At 36.5% G+C, this 20,307-nt stretch overlaps 1 protein-coding gene across 1 annotated transcript in view; it reads right to left on the bottom strand.

Moving 5' to 3' along the window:
- MYO5B (myosin VB) overlaps positions 1-20,307 on the bottom strand; it is a 518,558-nt gene that overhangs the window by 219,938 nt on the left and 278,313 nt on the right. Inside the window, exons 8-10 of the mRNA XM_051969631.1 lie at positions 12,677-12,784; positions 7,265-7,374; positions 518-783 (exon numbers count right to left, since the gene is read on the bottom strand). Of these exons, the coding sequence (XP_051825591.1) occupies positions 518-783; positions 7,265-7,374; positions 12,677-12,784 (484 nt within the window). The remainder of the gene's footprint in view (positions 1-517; positions 784-7,264; positions 7,375-12,676; positions 12,785-20,307) is intronic.

The raw sequence follows: 20,307 nt of genomic DNA, 5'->3' as shown, positions 1-20,307 counted from the left end.
TAAATCAAGACCTTCTGACTCAGAATACAGTTATCTTTCCATTTCACTCTGAGATTTAGGTGGCTCAGTGGATAGAAAGGTACAGCTCAGATATAGTAGACAGAGTATTGGTTTGGGAGCCAGAGGGAAATCTGTTCCGTTCCCTGCTCCCAGTGGGATGATGGAAAAGTCATATCAACTTCTCTGTACAATGAAGAGACTGCACTGGACTCAGACACAGGAAGAACTGAGTTCAAACCCTACCCCAGATTCATACTAGTTATGTGACCCTAGGTTGCTTAATCTCTACCTGCTTTAGTTTCTTCAACTGTATAAAGGGACTAATAATAAAATCTACCTTACAGTTTGTGAACATAAAATAAAATAATATTTAAAAAGGTCTTTGTAAACTTTAAGGCACCATCTACATGTTATTAAATAACAACAATAATTAATAATGATAATAATAATAATAATAATAATATATGAAGAAGCAGTTAGGGTAGAGAATTTTCAAAAGCCTGAAGCTTATTCCTACCCATAGATGTCGAGAACGCCAATGAAGGAGTGCTGCTTGAGGGTAGTGTGTAGAGCCTTATTGACATGCCCCACGATCCAGTTGAACAGCTGGGCATAGATGTGTTTAGCCAGGGCATTCCTGGCATTGACCACCTGCTGCAGTGACATGGACTTGACATAGGTCTCAGAGGTGGTAACCAGTTTTCGGTGGCACAGCCAATGCTGCATTTGACTGTGCTCAACCCCCAGCAATGCACAAAAATTCCTGAGGTGTTCATCTTGGGGCTGAAACAGAGAGATGGAGAGGAAGGAATTTAGTGGGAGAATGATGAGTTAATTTCCAGGCCAAAGACACAAATGCATGTGTGCACGTACCCCGCCCTTACATACCAAACCAATGCATTTTTCCACCCATATCTCAGTCATCCACAAGGTAAGAATCAAGAATGACAAGAAGGTTTTGCCCTTTTTAGAATTCTATGATTATATTTACACCCACAAATACTAGTTCTTACACCTGTAATTCCTTGTATAGACAATGATGTAATTTGGAACCAGATGGGTGCCAGAGGAATTGTTCATTACATCTGCTAATAACTAAATTATTACAGCTTTAAAAATCACCCTTGGCATCTCTGGTGCTGTTGGTTTCCTCATCTGTCATTGTCTACCACCAGGTAATTGGCAGGGAGGGATACACGACTGAAGGAAACAGAGAGAGGACTGACATCTTGAGAAATTGTAAGCTATTAAAGTGAAAGTGAGTGCAACGAACAGCACTGAGGGTGAAGTAGGGCAATACTAGAGAGTTGACAAGCTTTACTGATTCTTATTTCCAGGGCTCAGCTTGGGTCTTAAAAGGAAAACCTGACTTCTTACTTGGGACTCCTAAACCAAGATCAGGATGGAGAGGAATCAGGTTCTAATCCTGGTTTGCTACTCACATGGTGAGGCATTGAACAAAGACAACACTCTCCTTTGTACCTCAATTTCCTCATGTATAAAATGAGTGGGTTGGACTAGATCACAGGAACAAAGATCCAAAGCTGGAGGGTGCCACTTACCCCTATAATGGCACCTTCAAGCTCAAATTCTATGATGCTATGAATATTAACCATATCTGGGAAGGTTTCCCAACAAGATTAATGATTTTAAGCACCACAAAAAATCCTAATTGGGATCTTAAAAAACTCAACTCTATTGGGAGTATAACAAAAACAAAAGCAAAATGCAAACCAAATGAGATGCAAAAAGACAGAAGACAAAAATTGGGAAATAATTTTTTACCTAGAAAGGTACAGCTCAGATATAGTGGACAGAATATTGAATTGGGAGCCAGAGAGGAATCTGTTCTGTTCCCTGTTCCCAGTGGGATGATAGAGAAATCGCATCAACTTCTCTGTACAATGAAGAGACTACTCTAGTCTATCTTTAAGGTCCCTTACATTTGTAAAATTCCATGGGTCTATGAAGCCATTTAGAACAAGTGAATCAGAGATCACAACACTAGAAGGGAACTCTTAGGGTCCTTTAGCTTGAATACTTCACTTTACAGATGAAGAAAATGAGGTTTAGAAAAGAGGAAGAACAAACTCAAGGTCCATAAAAGCAGTCAGTAGTAGGCTGGAACTAAAACCCACATTGATGTTAGGACTCAGTCTGGATAGAAGTCTTGGATAGGGGTATGGAGGACTCCTTGATTATTGGAGCTCAGTAAGACCAATAACTAACAGCACTGGGACCCTTAGAACTGCAAGGGGGCCGAGGGTGCTGAGTGAGGCAAAAAATTCCCAGGGTTGCATGTTTGAGGAACAGGAGTAATGAAACTAGAGATGGCAATCCTGGCTCCAGCTGCTGTGGGCTCTAGGTGTAGATTGCTGGAGTAGTAATGATAAAAAAAAATCAACATATTCATATATTAATGTTTGCAAAGATCTTTGAATGCATTAGCCCATCTACAAACCCAGAATTATTATCCCCATTTAATAGATGGGAAAACTGACCTCCAAGAGGCAAATCTACTTTCCTCTCTCTATTGTCAATTATTATTGTTATTACAGCCCGTGAGGATGTTGCAGGAAAGATCTTCACTCAGAAACTCAGGAAGCTTTCCTTCTCAGGATCCCCTTTTCAATGGTGAAATGTAAGTTATTGTACAGTCTTTAAATCTTGTCTGATTCTTTATACCCATTTAGAGTTTTTCTTGGCAGAGATATTGGAATGTAGAGATACTTGAATGGTTTGCCATCTCCTTCTCCTGCTCATTTTACAGCTGAGTAAACTGAGGCAAACAGAATTAAATGATTTGCCCAGGGTCACAGAGCTAGTGTTTGAAGCCAGATTTGAACTGGGAACTTTTACACACCCAGTCAGGCGATCTATTCACTGTGCCACCTAGCTTATCCCGCAAGGAGTGTTCAAGAGCTCTGACTTGGGAATCAAAAAAGACCCAAATTGAAATTCCATCTTGGGTCCTCACTATCACTTTTATAAGTCACTTATCCTACTTGGCCTCAAGAGGAGAAATATGATTGGATGTCTTCTTGGGTTCTTCCTGCTCTGAGGCTATGATACAGAATCCTTAATGAGAGCAATAAAACCAATCAATCAGTAAACATATATTAAGTGTGAGGTGCCAGGGACTGAGATCAATAAAACAGCTGAATTCAAATTCCTGGCCTTTGTGTTCAAATATGCATAGAGAAACTAAATGCAAGGGTTTTTCTGCTCAATGGAGATCAGTAGAGAGGTCCTACAAGAAAATCTATGTGTCTTCTCCAGTATGTATCTCCTTTATAAGAATTAGCTTGTTCTCTGAAATGCTCTTTCATTATTTGGATCATTCTTCATTACCTTGCCTATGTCCACCTGAGAAAGCTGAAAACCCAGCAGAGAGCCTATTAGAAAGTTTCTTAACTCTTAAACATGAAATAGAATCCTTCAGAACAAGACCATGACGTCATGTGCTACCATAATAGTTCCAAATTGCTCATGGAACACGTCTCTGATGAAACTGCCTTGTAAGATTTAAATGAGAGCATGTTCTGTGAAAATGAACACTGGCAACCTAGCCACCTTTCTCCTTAAATCTAGTTCCTTGTGGCAGCCTATATTTGCTGAGTGATATACTTCAAAGAAAGCTTGATTTCCAAAGAACCTGGGCTCAAGTTTGTGTGAACTTTAAAATGCTTCAGTTTCTTTCCCTGTAAGAAAGTAGAAATAATAAAACCTGGGCTACACATACTTGACACAATTTTGGTTAGTTAATAAGCATTCATTAAGCACCTATTACATGCCAGGCACTGTGCTAAGTGCTGGGGATCTAAAAAAAAAAGCAAAACACAGTATGAATTTTAAGAAAGGAGACAAGTTGCAATTAATAATGTGGAAAGTATATATGAGTTCAGTTTTCTCATTTGCACAATGAAAGGTTTGGGAAAGAGAAAATAAGCATTTACAAAGCACTTAGTAGATTCCAAGCTCTAGTTAAAGCACTTTTTACAAATTTTATCTCATTTCTTCAACCTTGCAAAGTAGATGCTGTTGTTATACTCATTTTAAATTGAGAAAAACGAGGTATACAGGAATTTGGCTGAAGTAACCCAAATAGCAAATGTATGAAACCAGATTTGAACTCAGGAAAATGAGTCTTCCTTATTGTAGGCCCAATGCTCTGTGCACTATGGTGCCATGTTGGGGCTTGAAGGTCCTTCTAGTTCTCAAGTTCAAGAATGATAAAGTTCACATTTATGAAGCATTTTAAGTTTTACAAAATGTTTTCTTAACATCTCTTTGTAATCCTCCCAACTGCTAACACATATTGGGTAAATAAAGGTCATATGAAAAGGAAAGGAAAACATTAGCAGAGGGATAGGGAAGGACACGAGGATAAACTTTAAAATGAGATATTATCATTATAAGACACTAGCACTATTCAAGAATATCTCTTCTGAATTCTTCATTGCACAGATGAGGAAATTGAAGCCTAGGTGACTTGCCTAGGGTCATTTGTTCAAAATCACTTAGAAAATGGAAAATAGTACCAGAATTAAAGACTAGGTTTCTTAATCACCAGCTCGTGTCTTTCCTCCTCTCCTCCTCCTCTTATTTAGCAATAGCATTTTTTGGGTTGGTTAATTGTCCAGAGATGCTAGATATTTATTTGGCTTTTATACTTGCTTTGTAATGAGGATTCACAAAATGCTCCTGCCCTACCTAGGCTTGCATCTCTGACTTCAAGCCATCCATCTTCAAGTAAAAAAACCACAGGGTGCTTGGCTGGCCTTGAGTTGGCAAGCTTCCCGCTTGCTGATGCTGATGACTGGCTTCCAAGAAGTGCTTAAATGTAAGGTCTAGCACCATGGCTAGGTCCCCTGATGTTCAAATATACTCCTGGCAACAATGTATACCCAAGTATTGCCTGCTTGCTTTCTCACTGAGGCTTGCAAAATGTAAATTTAGTGAGGTGCCAGGCATAGAGGACCTTGGGAAAGGCAACTACTATGGGGATCCAAGAGAATACTCAGACAGCACCAGAAGAGCACAGAAAAGAAGAAAGTTAGATGTCTGGCACAATGCTCCTTGGGAGAACCCAGTCCAGATGCAAGGATCACTGCTTCTAGAGTAGGGCACATGGAGCATATGTGATTTCTCATGCCTTTCTGACTGTTGATTAAATATGATAACAGACGGATTTAGCATCATGCAATTACATTTAAGCTTAATTAAATGGTACTAAATCCATTAAAATACTCTGAATTGTGAGGAACAGATGAGTTTTATGGGTCCAGGTTGCCAAATATAGGAAACAAATTGCCTCTGGTGTCCAAGTTATTGTATGTTATAGCATCTCCAAGGTAACAGTGGCAGCTACAGAGCACATTTTCATGCTTTAATTAAAAGTGAAAACTGCCCAGCATGGGATGTTCTGCTCACTGTGGGGAAATATATCCAGAAAAGCCACTGCATTTGCCTTGGAGGAATAAATCAAAACCAAGTCTTAAGAGAAACATCCTGTAGAGTGCTACTTTTTGCTGACAGAGTTGTAGAGGAGAAATTAGGAGACCTAGATTCAGGTTCTAACCACTTCAGGGGAAGTGGCTATCCCTTATCTCCTTGGTCTTCATTAATCTTACTACCATTTGGAACATTCTTTCAGCCTGATCTTCACTTTTATCACCAAAATTACTTAGGAGCATCATTTGTCATTCTTCTCCAACCCAAGTTTCCCAATGAAAAGTCTTCTAGCTATTAAAGCTGTGAGGTACTAAGACTTTTGGGCCACCTTGTATATGACTGTGAAGATTTCAAACAAGTTTGCTTTGCAGCACTTCTATGAACTGGTGAGGACAAGCGTTGTCAACCCCACTTTACAGATGATAAAAATAATAATCACTTCATTACAATAAGGTCAAACTACTTAGAGTTACATAAATAGCAACAGTCAGATCTTAGATTTGCAACTATATCCCCTAAGTCCCGCATTCTTTTGATGAAACTTCTGCTTCCCAATAATCACTGATTGATCTAAAAATTCACCTAGTTAAGATGTAGAGGGGAAAAAATCTCAATTTATTTTTCCATGATTTTTTGGATTTTTCTAGAGTTTCGAGTTCACCAAATAAATTGTAATCATCTTGAGGACCAAGATTAAAACTTATATTTTTGTTAATGCCCCTGAACAAAGTAAAGGATTAAATCCAGAATAGATTTATATTACATCACTGAACATGGCACCTGGCATAAAATGGGTGCTTAATGCATGCTTACTGATTGATTGACTGATTAAAAGTAGCCAACTGATTAGTTGATTTTTACTAGGTTTCTCTAAAATACTAAAAGATGATGTCAATCATTCAAGAAAATGGAGCATAATTTCTTCATAAGGCATTATGTTAGCATTGTCTTATGGGACCAAATTCCTTTTATGACACAGATAAGGTGCTAAAACCTAATCTAGGAAAGGTCAAAACAAAGAAAGAAAATTATAGGTCAATTCCCTTAATGAATATTGATACAAAAATCTTAAATAAAATATTAGGAAACAGATTACATAAACTTATTATCAGGGATAATATACTATGACCAAGTAAGATTTGTACCAGGAACGAAGAGCTGGTTGAATAACATTGCTATATTTCCTCAAGTAATTTGTAATCTAGTTGAGGGATGAGAAACATAGTCATGAAAATAGGTGCTAATGAATGTGTTGTAATTAATGACAACAATATGATCTGGCATTTCTATAGGTAACTTTTGCTTGATATTTCTACTTTGTCTATACCATATATTTATTTTAACTCTCTAATCAAGTTAAAAAATCCTTGAAAGACAAGAGATATGTGCTAGTTCTCACTCCTACTTTGGAATGGCTAGCACAAAGCCCTTCCTGCTGACAGCATCTCATAGGTTGCTATGCTCCTGGAGGCTCTTGATAATATTCATAAGCATATATCAAATACCCAGCTCTAACATGATTTTGGTGAGGATATTGAAAACCTAAAATCACTTGGTCCTCTTCTTTAGGGAGAAGAGCCAGGTGATTTTTCAATTCCATTGTAGAAAGCACATGGGCTAGAGAGGAGTTAGTTCCTTTTAAAAGGCACCACTATCTAGTAAGTCACATTAGTTGTCCAGGTACAAGCTAAAAAAATTATCATTAGAAATAAATAACCCCTCATATCCTTGGAGTACAAAGCAGTACATAAATAGTATAAATCTATAACCACATAGTAAATTGTCCCACTGGCATGGGTATAAAACTCACTGATATGCTACAGGACTCTCCATCACGTTCAGCTTGAATCTCCACATTTCCAAGGTGCAGTATAGAAGCAATTATCTTAAAGATACTTATCTGATGGGACTCTCTCACCCCTAAAAGATAAAGGAAAAGGAATGAATTATTTCCAATTTCCATGGCAGGACAAAAGTGAGATTTACCTCTGTGTGTATGTGTGTGTGTGTGTGTGTGTGTGTGTGTGTGTGTGTGTGTGTTTGAGTTTTTATTCAGAGCCAACTATTATATAGACAATAGAGGACCATCAATCACCATTCAAAGGAATAGTGCTAAGGATGAAAAGAGTTCCTGAGCTGAACTATTAAATACTTCCCCAGAACCACCTGGGTCAGATTGGCTAGGTCAGGGTAGCATTATAACTTGCTTGGAAGTGAAAAAGAAGTGGTCATCATGCAGACTCATCTTGGACTTCATTTCAGCCAGACATTTTTGAGGACATTTTTATGGTTTCACAAGGAGAGGTAATTTATCTGTAATAATCGTTTTCCAAATATAATCTCCTGCAAACATCTGTGACACACATCTAAAGAGCTATCAGGGGAAAGCAAAGAAGACTCTTCAGGGGATTGTTATGATAAGGGTTGTGATGGCAAGTCAGTTGTCAGGTCCACCCTCCTCCCCTTCAGAGACTCCTCTGCTAACCATGCCTATCAGAAACACACCTAAAACAGCTCATAAAAGATATTTATGATAATAAAAGATGATAAACATAATTCCCCAAATCTCTATGGATATAAATATGCACAGTCAAATATCAATAGTCCAGGACAACCAGGTGTGAATGATGAAAAAAATTACATTTTTAGTTTTTATAAAAGGAAATTTTTTTAAAGCATTAAGACTATGCTTTACTTAAGCTAATAGGAAAGTGAGTTTGTATTCCCTGCATGTAGGCTGGGAGATATGAGGAAGCCAGCTTGGATCAAAAAAAATGTCACAGATCACCCAGGAAGTGAATAATGCACGTTTACACACACACACACATACACACACAATCACAAACTAGTTTTGATTAACGCTGACAGTCCCTTCCCCCAATCTTCATCCCTCAAATGACTCAAGGACCAAATGCATATGACATAAATGATGACTTAATGAACTGGTCAAAGGGAAGTAAGTTAAACCACTACTGTTATGTCAGGGTAGGGGCTGGTGCTTCAGAATAAGGCATGAAGATAAGTATGCTGTCCCTTCTTCCCTCTGCCCCTCCCCCCAAGCAAAGACGTGACCTATATTTCATTCATCTGTAAAGTGAAAGCTTTCGTGCTCATAGTAGGTCTTGTATGTGTCTCAGTATGCCCAAAGCAGCAAGGAAGAGGAAGCCATAGGATTTGATAATATCCATTTAACTGGAATCTTTCAATTGTTTTCCTTTTTTCTTTCTCTCTAATTCATTGTCAAGTACCCCCTGCTTTGACAGACCCCCAAGATAACTTAACCACTTTACTGAGGTTATCTCAGAAAGACAAAAACAATATTATAAATCAACAATATGGCATCACTGCTAAAAATAAATTCAGATTGCATTAGGAATAGCAGAATATCCAGTGTATGAGAAGCTAAAATCCCACTATTCTGTATGAATCAAGACACATTGGGGTTGTGTATCCAGTTCTGGGAGTAACATTTTAAGAGAGACACTGAGAGATGAGAAAATATTCAGAGAAAGGTGACTAGAATGATGATAAGGGTCCTAGGAACAAGGTCATATCATTTTTAATAGAAGTTACAAAGTTTTCTTTTAAAAAATTTAGATGGAAAACTGATAGCTGTCTTTGTATATTTAAAAGGCTTCAATGCAGACAAAGAGGTTTATATTTTTTTGATGTGGCTCCAAAGAATATAACTAGGGGAATGGGTAGAGATTCTTATACTGGCTGAGAAACAGTATTATATGACACTGCAGGCCTAGGATCATATGATTATATGATATCTAAGATTTTCCTGAATACAGAAGACTACAACAAAATCAAAGATAAGAAAAAAAGAAAAAAGGAATAAGAAACTGGACATATTCAATAAACTCCAAGAGTGTCCTAAGTTCATCAGTGTGTATACCTTCACTGGTGCAGATCCCAGTTCACCTGTGCTTTCTTATTGGGTAGGACTCTTTCCCACTCTTATGATCATTTTCTCTACAGGGTCCACCTACTGATCTGGAGCCTAAGCTCTGGTTCTTTCATTTTACAGTGTACAGTTTAGAGGTATGTGACAAGTTAGGTTCAGGGGGAGGAAAGAAAAAATTTACATGATAATTTAGTTGTATATTTGAAGAAAATAACAAGTTGTGCACAATGGATTTGCAATTTCATGTACAACTGTCTTTTTTATTGTACTAGGTTATGAAAATGCTTATTTAATTTCATAAATTTAAAATATAATAAAATAAAAAGATTTTTGGAATATCTGACATTTTAGGTCTTTTAGCAAGAGCCCAATTCTAAAGCTCTATTCTATCTTTAATCACTTTCCAAAGAGTAATGTTTCCCCAAGTACTGATTTATACATTCTGTTCAGTAGGACTGCTATAAAGTACATTTTAAAGAACATTGTCTTATGAGCAGAAAGTAATACTAGGGGCCAAACATGTTGTGTGCTCTCTTAACCCAATTTATGTCCTTCTCCCTGCATACCTTGGATAAAAGGGCCCAAGAAGGAAGCCCTGGGGTGGTGATGTAAGAAATGCAGAGGGGACCTGAGAAAAGGAGAACAAATCAAATCTGTCCTTTAGCTACTGGAAAAACTGAACAGTATCTGCTAGCTTCAAGAGCTGAGACCCCAATTTTCTTCTCCTTCCATGGAGATCTGCTTGCTGTGCAATATCCAAACCTAAATCAAAACTAAAAAATGCTATCTTGGATTAATCATGTGGACCAATCACTCCAATCCATCATCCTTTCTTCAACAACCACATTTTTGAGATAAACATATTAACTTCTTATTTTCCAAAGTTCAGAAGTACACTTAAACTTCCTCAAATACTCAATTGGGGTATGGACGAATTTAATTGAAGCTCTTCCTGAATTTTTGCCTATATATTAGTCAAGGCAACTTCCTGGTTGTAGGAAAGTTCCAGAAATATTTTTGTTATCTTTGAAGTGAAAATTTGTTTTTTCTTTTAATTATAATGAAATTAAATCATAATGAAGACAGCTTAAATGATTGCAATTAGGAATTTAGAATCTATAGCAATAATAGAGTAGGATATCATCCCCTGGCCTTCATAGAAGTGAACATAGAATTGCAAAGAAGAATTGAGGATCATGCTCTAGAAACATCTATCTGACAATGTTCAGAGAAGCCTGGCAGAACAATAAAGGCTTAAGCAAAATTAATGCGTAATGGAATTTTAAAATAAAAAAGTACCCTACGGTTTATTTTAGGAGATAGTCTGGAGTAATGGATAGACAGTACTGCACATGGAGTTAGGAAGATCTGACTTTCAACTTTTCATCTGAAATTTACTATCCATGATTCCCTGCATAAGTAACTTACTTCTCTGAACTTCAACTTCCTTATCTGTAAAATGAGGATAATAATAACACTTACTCACAAGATTATTATGAGAATTAAGTGGGATAATATATGTAAAACACTATAAAGATGTTAGGTATTATAATTATTATTGCTATAACTATATAGTCTTTGGAGGAGGAAATAGCAAATCACTTCAATTTCTTTGCCAAGAAAATCCCAAAAGGAATCAGTGTAAGACATGACTAAAATCCCTCAACAACAAATACAGTCTAACCTTCTTGCTTTTCATAAGAGGAATATGAGGTCCAGAGAAGGGAAATGACTTGTGAAGAGCAAAGCTAGGAGAAAAATAAGGAAACCCATGATCTTAGCTTTCAAGTAATTAAAGAGTGGCAAGAGGTGTTAGAATTAGTTTATTTGATTCCAAAATGCAGAACAATGAGTGGAAGTCACAAAAAGGTTTATTTTCTTCAACATAAAGAACTGCTTTTTAAACAATCACCGAGGCAGGGCAATAATGAAATAAGGCAGATTCAAGAGGAAAAGGAGGGAGCTCTCCCATCAGTGAAAATACTGAAATGAAGGCTATTGACAATTTGCTAAGAGTTATTCTAGGAGAAATTTCCTACATCCTCCTAAGTTGAAAGGCTAGACTTGAAAAACTCTAAAGTTTAGAGAGCGTTTAGAACTCTGATTCTAAATTCTGGGTCTCCCAAGAATCACTTTAGGGTTTTTTCCACTGTGCTGTTTCCGAACACATGCTTTGATGATGAGAAATAGAATATTAATCAAACTCACTAATTTTATACTTGAGATAGCCTCTTTCCATCTATTTCACTGGCCGGAGGGAGTGAAAAGACAATGTTTCTGAGTAACTATAAAGTATCTCTTAACTTTGCTGTCTCTGTAAATGAAGATTACATCCTAGAAACCCCACAATCCTAGCTCTGGAACCCTAGAATTCTTTGAAATTTAGTCAGAAGAAAAGGACATTTCCTCTCCCAAGGTTTTCTTGCTCAAAGATGTTGCTCTCCAGTTTGGAACTATGCCCAAAGAGTTATCAAACTGTGCACAGACTTTGATTCAGCGTGTTTCTACTGGGCTTATCCCAAAGATTCCAAAGAGATCTTAAAGGAGGAAAGGGACTTACATGTGCAAAAATGTTTGTGGCAGCCCTTTTGTAGTGGCAAGAAACTGGAAACTGAATGGATACTCATTAGTTAGAGAATAATAAATTGTGGTGCATGGATGTTATGGAATATTATTATTCAATTGGAGAATAGCTGAATAAGTTGTGGAACTATATATTTCTATAGGAAATAATCAGCAGGATGATTTCAGAAAGACCTGGAAACACTTACATGAACTGATGCTAAGTGAAGTGAGCAGAATCAGATCATTGCACATGGCAACAACAAGATTATACAATGATCAGTTCTGATGGATGTGGCTTTCTTCAACAAAGAGATAATTCAGACCAATTCCAATGATCTTGTGATGAAGAAAGCCATGTACATCCACGGAGAGGATTGTGGGAACTGAGTTCACAACATAGCATTTTCACTCTTATGGTGGTTGCTTGCGTTTTATTTTCTTTCTCATTTTTTCCTGTTTGATTTTATATTTTTTTGTGCAGCTATCTTGCTGCTAATTGTATAAATATGCATGTATATATTGGATTTAATATATATTTCTAACATGTTTAACATATATTGGATGACTTGCCATCTAGGGGAAGGGGGAAAGGGAGAGAAACTGGAATAAGATTTTACAAGGGTTAATGTTGAAAAATTATCCATGCATATGTTTTGAAAATCAAAAGCTTTAATAAAAAGATATTGCTCTCCCTGTCTAATTATCATGATTCCCCTAACTGTACCTCCCCCCAAAAGAGAATCTTACCAAGAAGAGTAAAGGCCTGTCTGGTCTTCTCAAAATCTTCTGCATCATCCACACCATCAATAGATGTGTCTCTTCCCTGAGAGACATAGAAAAAGTCTTCGGCACATGCTGTTATGAAGGGGTGGGAGGAAGAAAAAGTATAAAAGTTATATCAGGAAAATATCTTTCTCACATGTAGTTTTCATGTTACAGTCAACAGGATCTCACTAGCAGTCACAAGTGTCTTAAAGTACACGTGTTTTGTGATTCACACACATGGATAGAATGAAGAAAGGACAGTATAATACAAAATAACAACAATTTTAAAAATACCAATTACAGGTGTTTCTTTTAGCAAATATCACTCATGAAGATATGGATCATAACCAAAAAAAACTTGAATTTTTCTCTTTAGGTAAGACAGGTAATGATATTTTATTTCTACTTTTATATTGGACAGAATTCAGAGAAAATGGACTTGAGTTATTTTCCTATTATTCTTTTATATTTAATATTTGTCAAACTTTTGCACAAGTGAATAAGATTTTGTAAATGAAATTGCTAGCTATGTTGGGTCATTTTCTGTATAATCAGAAGCATCTTCAGGAAAAACTTCAAAAACAAGAAGAATAGGGATGATATGTACTTCCTCCTGTTCCTATATGGTTTTCATTTCTTCTCTTTTTTCTTTACTTTGAGTTTTTTTCTTTCTATGTAATTGAAGATTAACTCTATTTTAGTATGACAATATGGATCAATATGCCTGGATAGTTGCAGATAAAGTTTCATTTGTAATAACATTTTGGTTCCTTTAGAGGCTATTTATAGAAATCTCAGAAATATTTTAGGGTCTGTATTTATAGTATGAGAAATTTATTGATGAAAAATACATAATTCTGGCTTCCTCATTATGTTTTCCTAAGTATCAATAGGGCAGTTAGGTGGTACAATAAATCAAGAAGACCCCATTTCAAATTTGACTTCAGATACTTTACTAGCTGTGTTACTCTGGAAAAGCCACTTAACTCTATTCGCTTCAGATTCCTTATCTGTAAAAGGAGTTGAAGGAAATGGAAAACCACTCCAGTATCTTTGACAAGAAAATCCCAAATGGGATCATAGCTCAGTCAGATATGACTACAATGATTCAACAAATATTAACAAATTCTATATTTCTGCAATATGAAGTCAAATGTTGCATAGTTTTTCCTGTTTTCTTACATAATCTAAATTTTATTGAGTGAGTTAATATGGCTGTTGCCCAAGGAAGATATTTTATTTCTATTCTTTTATCTTAGCTATTACACAGGCTTTATCTAGAGATAAATCTAGATAAATCTAGAGATAGGTATATATGACAGATCCTGTGGTATGTATTAATTGTCAATTCTTTGCTGTTTCTCAATGAAGTGTTGTCTATTCCAAAAGTATTTTAGTAGGCTTTTAATCTGATTTCCATGTGTGGAGGATGTCTAGAGAAGAGATTTAAAAAATTTTTTGAGTAATAAGCCTCTTTGGCAGTCCAATGTGATCTTGGACAAGTCACTTCATCCTATTTGCCTGAGTTTTCTCATCTGCAAAATAAGCAGGAGAAAGAAATGGCAAATCACTCCAATATTTTTGTATGAAAACCTCAAATAGGGTCACAAAGAGCCAGCTTAAACTTAAAGTTTAAGAAGCATTGTATGTATTTTTTCAATGACCATCAGAATAAACCTGTGAGATAGGTACTGTTATTATCCCCTCTTTACTGATGAGGAAATTAAGGTACAGATAGGTTAAATGACTTGTCCAGGATCACATAACCTAGTAAGAGACTAAGGGTGAGGATCTGAATTCAGGAATTCAAGATGCAGACTCCAAGAGTAATGCTCTACATTGCTCTGGACGGAGGTGTGGCAATGACTCCTTCTCTAAGGCATGTATGAGATCTTTTCAAAGATTGCCTGTAGGTCATATCTTGAAGCTTGAACTCCTTCCCTTAACAACTGTCTCATGTTCACAGACAATGAAAAGGATGACAGGGCTAGGGAATTTTAAAAAATCATTTATATTGGAGACCCCTCCCCCCCAAAAAACTGAGCTGGGCTTATCTACCAGCAAAGTAGTATATTTTCAAACAGGGAGAAAAACAAAACATTTTCCTGCACCTCTGAAAGATAGTGGGGTAGTGATCTGCTTGCCTTCACATATTAAGTAAGATGCTAAAAAAGGGCCCAAAGAAAAGGAAAGGGGGGGGGAATAATGAGAGAAAATAAAGAGATAAGGGGAGAAAAGGAAGAAGGGAACAAGGAAGGGAGGAAGGAACAGGAAACAGAAGGGGAACAGGGAAGGGAAGGGACCAGGTGCTAGCTCTTTTGAAATGGGATTCAAACCATTTTGATTCCCAGTCCAATGGTTCTATCCACTAATTCAGACTGCTACTGAATGAGCTGTAGTAGAGGTTTTTATGTCACTATGTGCTGTATTCCAAAGTAACACTTAACATTTTATTCCATCCACATCAAAAAATGGAAAAAGAACATGAGAAAATAGAAGTAGAAGAGAAGAAAAAGGGAGATGGAGAAGGGGAGAGGGCAAATGAAAGAGAGAAAAATACCCTAAAGGGGGCATTTTTATATTCCAAAGAAATAAACATTAAACATTCAGGATATTTAATATGAAAGAATGTTCATTTTCTATGTGTTTCTAAGTTTGAAATACATTTCATTTTGAAGTTTTGTGTGAATAAGGAAAATGATTTCCCACTAGTCTCTCACTGGATGTCAATTACAAAATATTTACATTGAATAAGAAACTATAATCTTCTTCAATAACTTCTTCCATTAATTGAATTTTAATTTTCAATCTTAGAAAAATCCATAAGCCTTCCCTCTCTTCTGCAAGTAATTTCCAAGTCTCATTACTTCTACCACAATCGTATCTTTATCATCTGCTCCTCTTCCTCTATTCATAAGGCCACCACCTTAACATAAGCCTTCTGTTCTTTACCTCTTCTATTACAGTAATTATCAAAAAGCAGGTACTTAATTTATGCTGATTTTTATTTTCTCCTCTCACTTGAACTATTGCAATAATCTTCTAATTGGTCTTCTTTCCAGTCTCTTATTTCTCTAATCCATCCTCCATACAGCAGGTAAAATAATCGTCTTAAATCACAAGTCTGAGCATGTCATTTCATTCTTCAAGAACCCTCTGAAGCATGTTATTGCCCACAGGATGAAATCTAAATTCTTGAGCTTAACATTTTATGCCTATTACAATCTGGCTTGTCTTCTTTCCTAGGCTTCTTATTCATTATTCCTTTTTATACACTGTAGTTCTAGCTCAAATGGTCCCCTCATTGTTCCCTCAAATCTGTGATTTTCCATCTTTGTGCCTTGGGAAAGACTAGTTCCCATTACCATCACATAATACAATCCCTAGTATCCTCTAAGACTCCATTTTGGTGCCATCCTTTAAGAGAAAGTCTTTCCTCTTTTTCTATTGTCAGTATTCTCTCCCTCTTCCTCTTTTTTCTCCTCTTCCTCCTCCAATCATTAGGTATATATTTATGTATCTTCCTTCCCAACAGAACATAAGTTCCCTAAGGGCAGGGAATGATTTTTTTTTGGTAGCCCAGTAATTAGCATGTGTTTATTGAATTGAATTGGATACAGAGAATCTATGAAATAGTGATCAATCTACCTACTAACTTTAAATAAAACCTACTAACTTTATGAGCTCAATGGATTATAGAGTTAGGACTAGAAAGGGTTTTAGAAGTCACTGAGTCTATTCCTCTCATTTTACAAGTATAACTCAAGGCCAGAAAAGTTAAATAACTTCTCCAGAGTTATTCTGCTCCTAAGATTGAAACAGCATTCAAATTATTCAAATTCCAATATCAATAGCTCTGTCCACTATATCACACTGCTAGTGATTGAGTTGTAGTGTAGGCTTCTATTTCTCTATATGTCATGTTACAATGTCAGAATTAACATTTCATCCCACCAAAAGGACCTATATGTGCACAAATATTAGCAGCAGTTCTTTTGTAGTGGCAAAGAACTGGAAATTGAATAGATTTCCATCAGTTGGAGAATGGCTGAATAAGTTATGATATATGAATGCAATAGAACATTATTGTCTTATAAGGAATGACAAGCAGGATGATTTCAGAAAAGCCTGGCACAATTTATATCAACTGATACTGAATGAAGTGGACAAAACAAAGACATTGTACACAGCATAAGCAAGATTATGTGATGATCAACTGTGATAGACTTGGAGGTCCAATTCTGTGATGGAACAATGAGGTGATTCAAGATAATTGCAATAAACTTGTGATGAAAAGTGCTATTCATATCGAGAGCAAGAGCGAGAGAGCGAGAGCAAGAGCAAGAAAGCGAGAGAGAGAGAGAGAGAGAGAGAGAGAGAGCGCGCGCTATGGAGACTGAATGTGGATCACCTTTGTATTTCCACCTTTTTGTTGTTTGCTTGTTTTTCTTTCTCATTTTTTTTTCCTCTTTTGATTTGATTTTTCTTGTGCAGCATGACAAATATGGAAATATGTTTAGAACTGCACATGTTTAATATATCAGATTGCTTGCAGTCTTGGGGAGGGGAGAAGGGGAGAGAGGGAGAAAAACATGGAACACAAGATTTTGCTAAAATAGTTTTCAACATTTATCTTTGCAAAACCTTATCTCTGCATAAATTTGGAAGAATAAAATATTACTTTAAAAATAAAAATTAAAAAAAAAATTTACTCCATCCATCTCAAAATGGAGAAAGGACAAAAGAATATAGTATATGCTGCAAACCCATCCTTAACTTGGTAGGGGAAAAGAAGATGATCATACCCAAATTAGTTTCAAATATATACTCACATGCTTTCTTCTCTCCCTCATGATGGTAAGTTTTATTAGTGTTATTTTTGTAACTTAAGAACAGAACCTTACATTTTATTAAAAGTGGAAAAGAATGCTAGGAAGGAATAAAGATTCTCACTGGACCCATTAGCAGTTACCTGGGTGGCTACTTCTGGTTCCCAATCACACAGCGACATTAGTACTGCATATTACCAAAGGCAGATGCCTGCAACCAGGGGTCAATCTACCCTCAATATCTTAAGAAAGCTTTATTGTCAGGACATGAAAGCATAGTAAAGGATCCTCATTTAGCTCTTCTTGGGTGGCAAATCTAAGTTCAGGAATATGAGTTACTCATAAAATTCTGTTTTGCACTGTTTTACTTAGAAGCCCAAAGATCTCTGCATTACTCCAAGGCACATATCATGAAAAAAGTCATTTTTCCACATCAATACACTACATAAATGGAAAAGAATTAAAACAATTTGTTTCCTATTACTTTAAAGTTGTATTCAGGACAAAATGACTCAATTATACCTAAATCAGTATTGCTGTTTTTTGCTCATTTCATACAAAATCAGCCATTTCAAATAATTTTTTCCTTTGCCATAAAAATAACACTTCTCTCTATCACTTCCCTTAGATTGCAAGGGAAGAGACATGAATTAATTTTTTTCTAATCACTGTCTTCTGGTTAACTTACAGTGGTGCTACTGGGGAGAACTGGTATCCTATAAGCACGGGGCCATCATTTGTTCCACAAGTATCCACTGATCACCCATTCTGTTGGAGTGGAAACTTTGATATTACCTTTAATTTTTCTTCTTCACTTTTCATAACTAATCAGCCTACAAGTACTACTGATTACACCCCTGTAACACTTCTCACTTCTGTTTCCTGTTCTATTCCCATTGAACTACTCTGATATAAATCCCCATTAGCAATCACCTGTATTGCCGAAACAGCTTCCTAATTGGTCTTTCTATAGCCACTCTTTTACCTCCAAGCTATTTTTCATGCCATTGTCAGAATGATCTTTCTTAGGGATTGACCTAATCATAACACCCCTTTACCTACTGTGTAACATATGAACACTGTGCTCTAGTATCATATAATTTCCACAACCTGGTACCATCCTGTTCTGTCACTTTCTTCTGCACACTCCACATGCTTGTTACATCAGACTAGTCAATCAATCAGGAAACATTTGTTAAATGCTCACTCCATTTCAAACATGCACTAGATGTAAGGGAGACAGCTTTATCAGTGAGACTGTCCCAACTTCACAGAAGCATATGGGATGGGGGGTATATGTTCACAGATACAGAAATACATGACATGTTCAAGATACATACAGTGTGATTTTGAGCACTAGGATTAACAACTAGGGAGAATCAGAAAAGGTCTTTGGAAGACAGATTTGATCTGATCCTCAAAAGGAGCTAAAAATTCCAAGAAGGGAGATGATGAAGGAAGATATATCAGGCATGGGGAGGTATGTTGTGCAAAATATGAAGGCAGAGGGTGGAAGTTATATATGAGAAACAGTAAATAGGCTTGAGTACAGAGTGTGTGATGGAGAGTAATACGTAATCAGCCTGGAAAGACAGATTAGAATCAAACTACAAAGATTTATAGTGGAATAGTCTGTATTTTATTGTAGAGGTAATAGGGAACCACCAAAAATTTAAAAAGAGGAGAATGACAGAATCAAGTTTGATTTAGGAATAGCAAACTGGTATCTATATGGAAGATAGAAGTCAGAGGGGAGGAGACTAGACGGAGCTTGTAGAAATCAAAAAAGCATTCCCACCCACGTACTTAGAGTTATGATTTAATGTCAACAATACAAAAACATAAAAATAATATAAAATGTAACTTTTTCAAGTCTTTTGGGCATTCACACCTGATAGGTGCCTTACTAAGGAGGTCAATAGTATTTGATAAAGTTCACTTGGGAGGAAGAAAATCTTGGAAGAATAAATTTTGGTCCCATATTTTTAGAGTCAAATTCATCACTATGGCCCTTAAGTTGATGAAGCAAACCCTGAAAATTTCCCCAAAATGCTCCCCAAATGCTGACACCTCTAAAGTGTTGGCTCTTCACCTTTTTGTCAAATACCCACAATGATTCATCCTGCTAGCCAGGCAAAGAGACATTTTCTGTTGTTGATTCTTCTCCCCTCTGTCTGCCAGAGTATGGGTGTCCAAAATAGATACATGCTGCTCAGTGTAGATCAGATACCATTGTTATCCCAGGTAAAGCTCACCATTCTGTGGATTCCTTGCTCTAAAGCTATCTTTTCTTTTCAGTGTCACTATTTTATGAATATGTTTTTTGTGATTCACTGAATTCTTAATAAAAGTCACAATTCACATATATTCTGTCTTCACTCCCCTCCCTCTTCCTCTCCTTGTCTGTGTACGGCAAGGAAATGCTACTCCCAAAGCCTAGAATGTGATCTCTACTACAGTAACCACAAAGATCACTATGTCTTACATAGTATAGTAATTTCTATTTTATGTAGCACCTTCCCATCATTTATGTGATCCTCTCGATGCTTTTTTCTCCAACAGCATGTAAACTCTCTGGGAGCAGGCCACCTATTTCAATCTTCTCTTTTTATTAATTAATCTTTCAATTATCAGGCATTTATTTTCTCTCCTTCTGCTCCCCCATCTCGAAGGAAAAACAAAAAGAATAAACCACTAAAAGAAATTCTCATGCTGGCCATAGCCAAAAAGATATGTCTCAATCTGTATCACCTCTCACTTAGTATCTGGATTGAATTCTTTTAA

This window comes from Antechinus flavipes, chromosome 1 (assembly GCF_016432865.1).
Source record: "Antechinus flavipes isolate AdamAnt ecotype Samford, QLD, Australia chromosome 1, AdamAnt_v2, whole genome shotgun sequence".
In the NCBI taxonomy this organism is placed as follows: domain Eukaryota; kingdom Metazoa; phylum Chordata; class Mammalia; order Dasyuromorphia; family Dasyuridae; genus Antechinus; species Antechinus flavipes.
The sequence above is the reverse complement of the archived record's forward strand: the minus strand, read 5'-3'. Positions and strand labels throughout refer to the sequence as shown.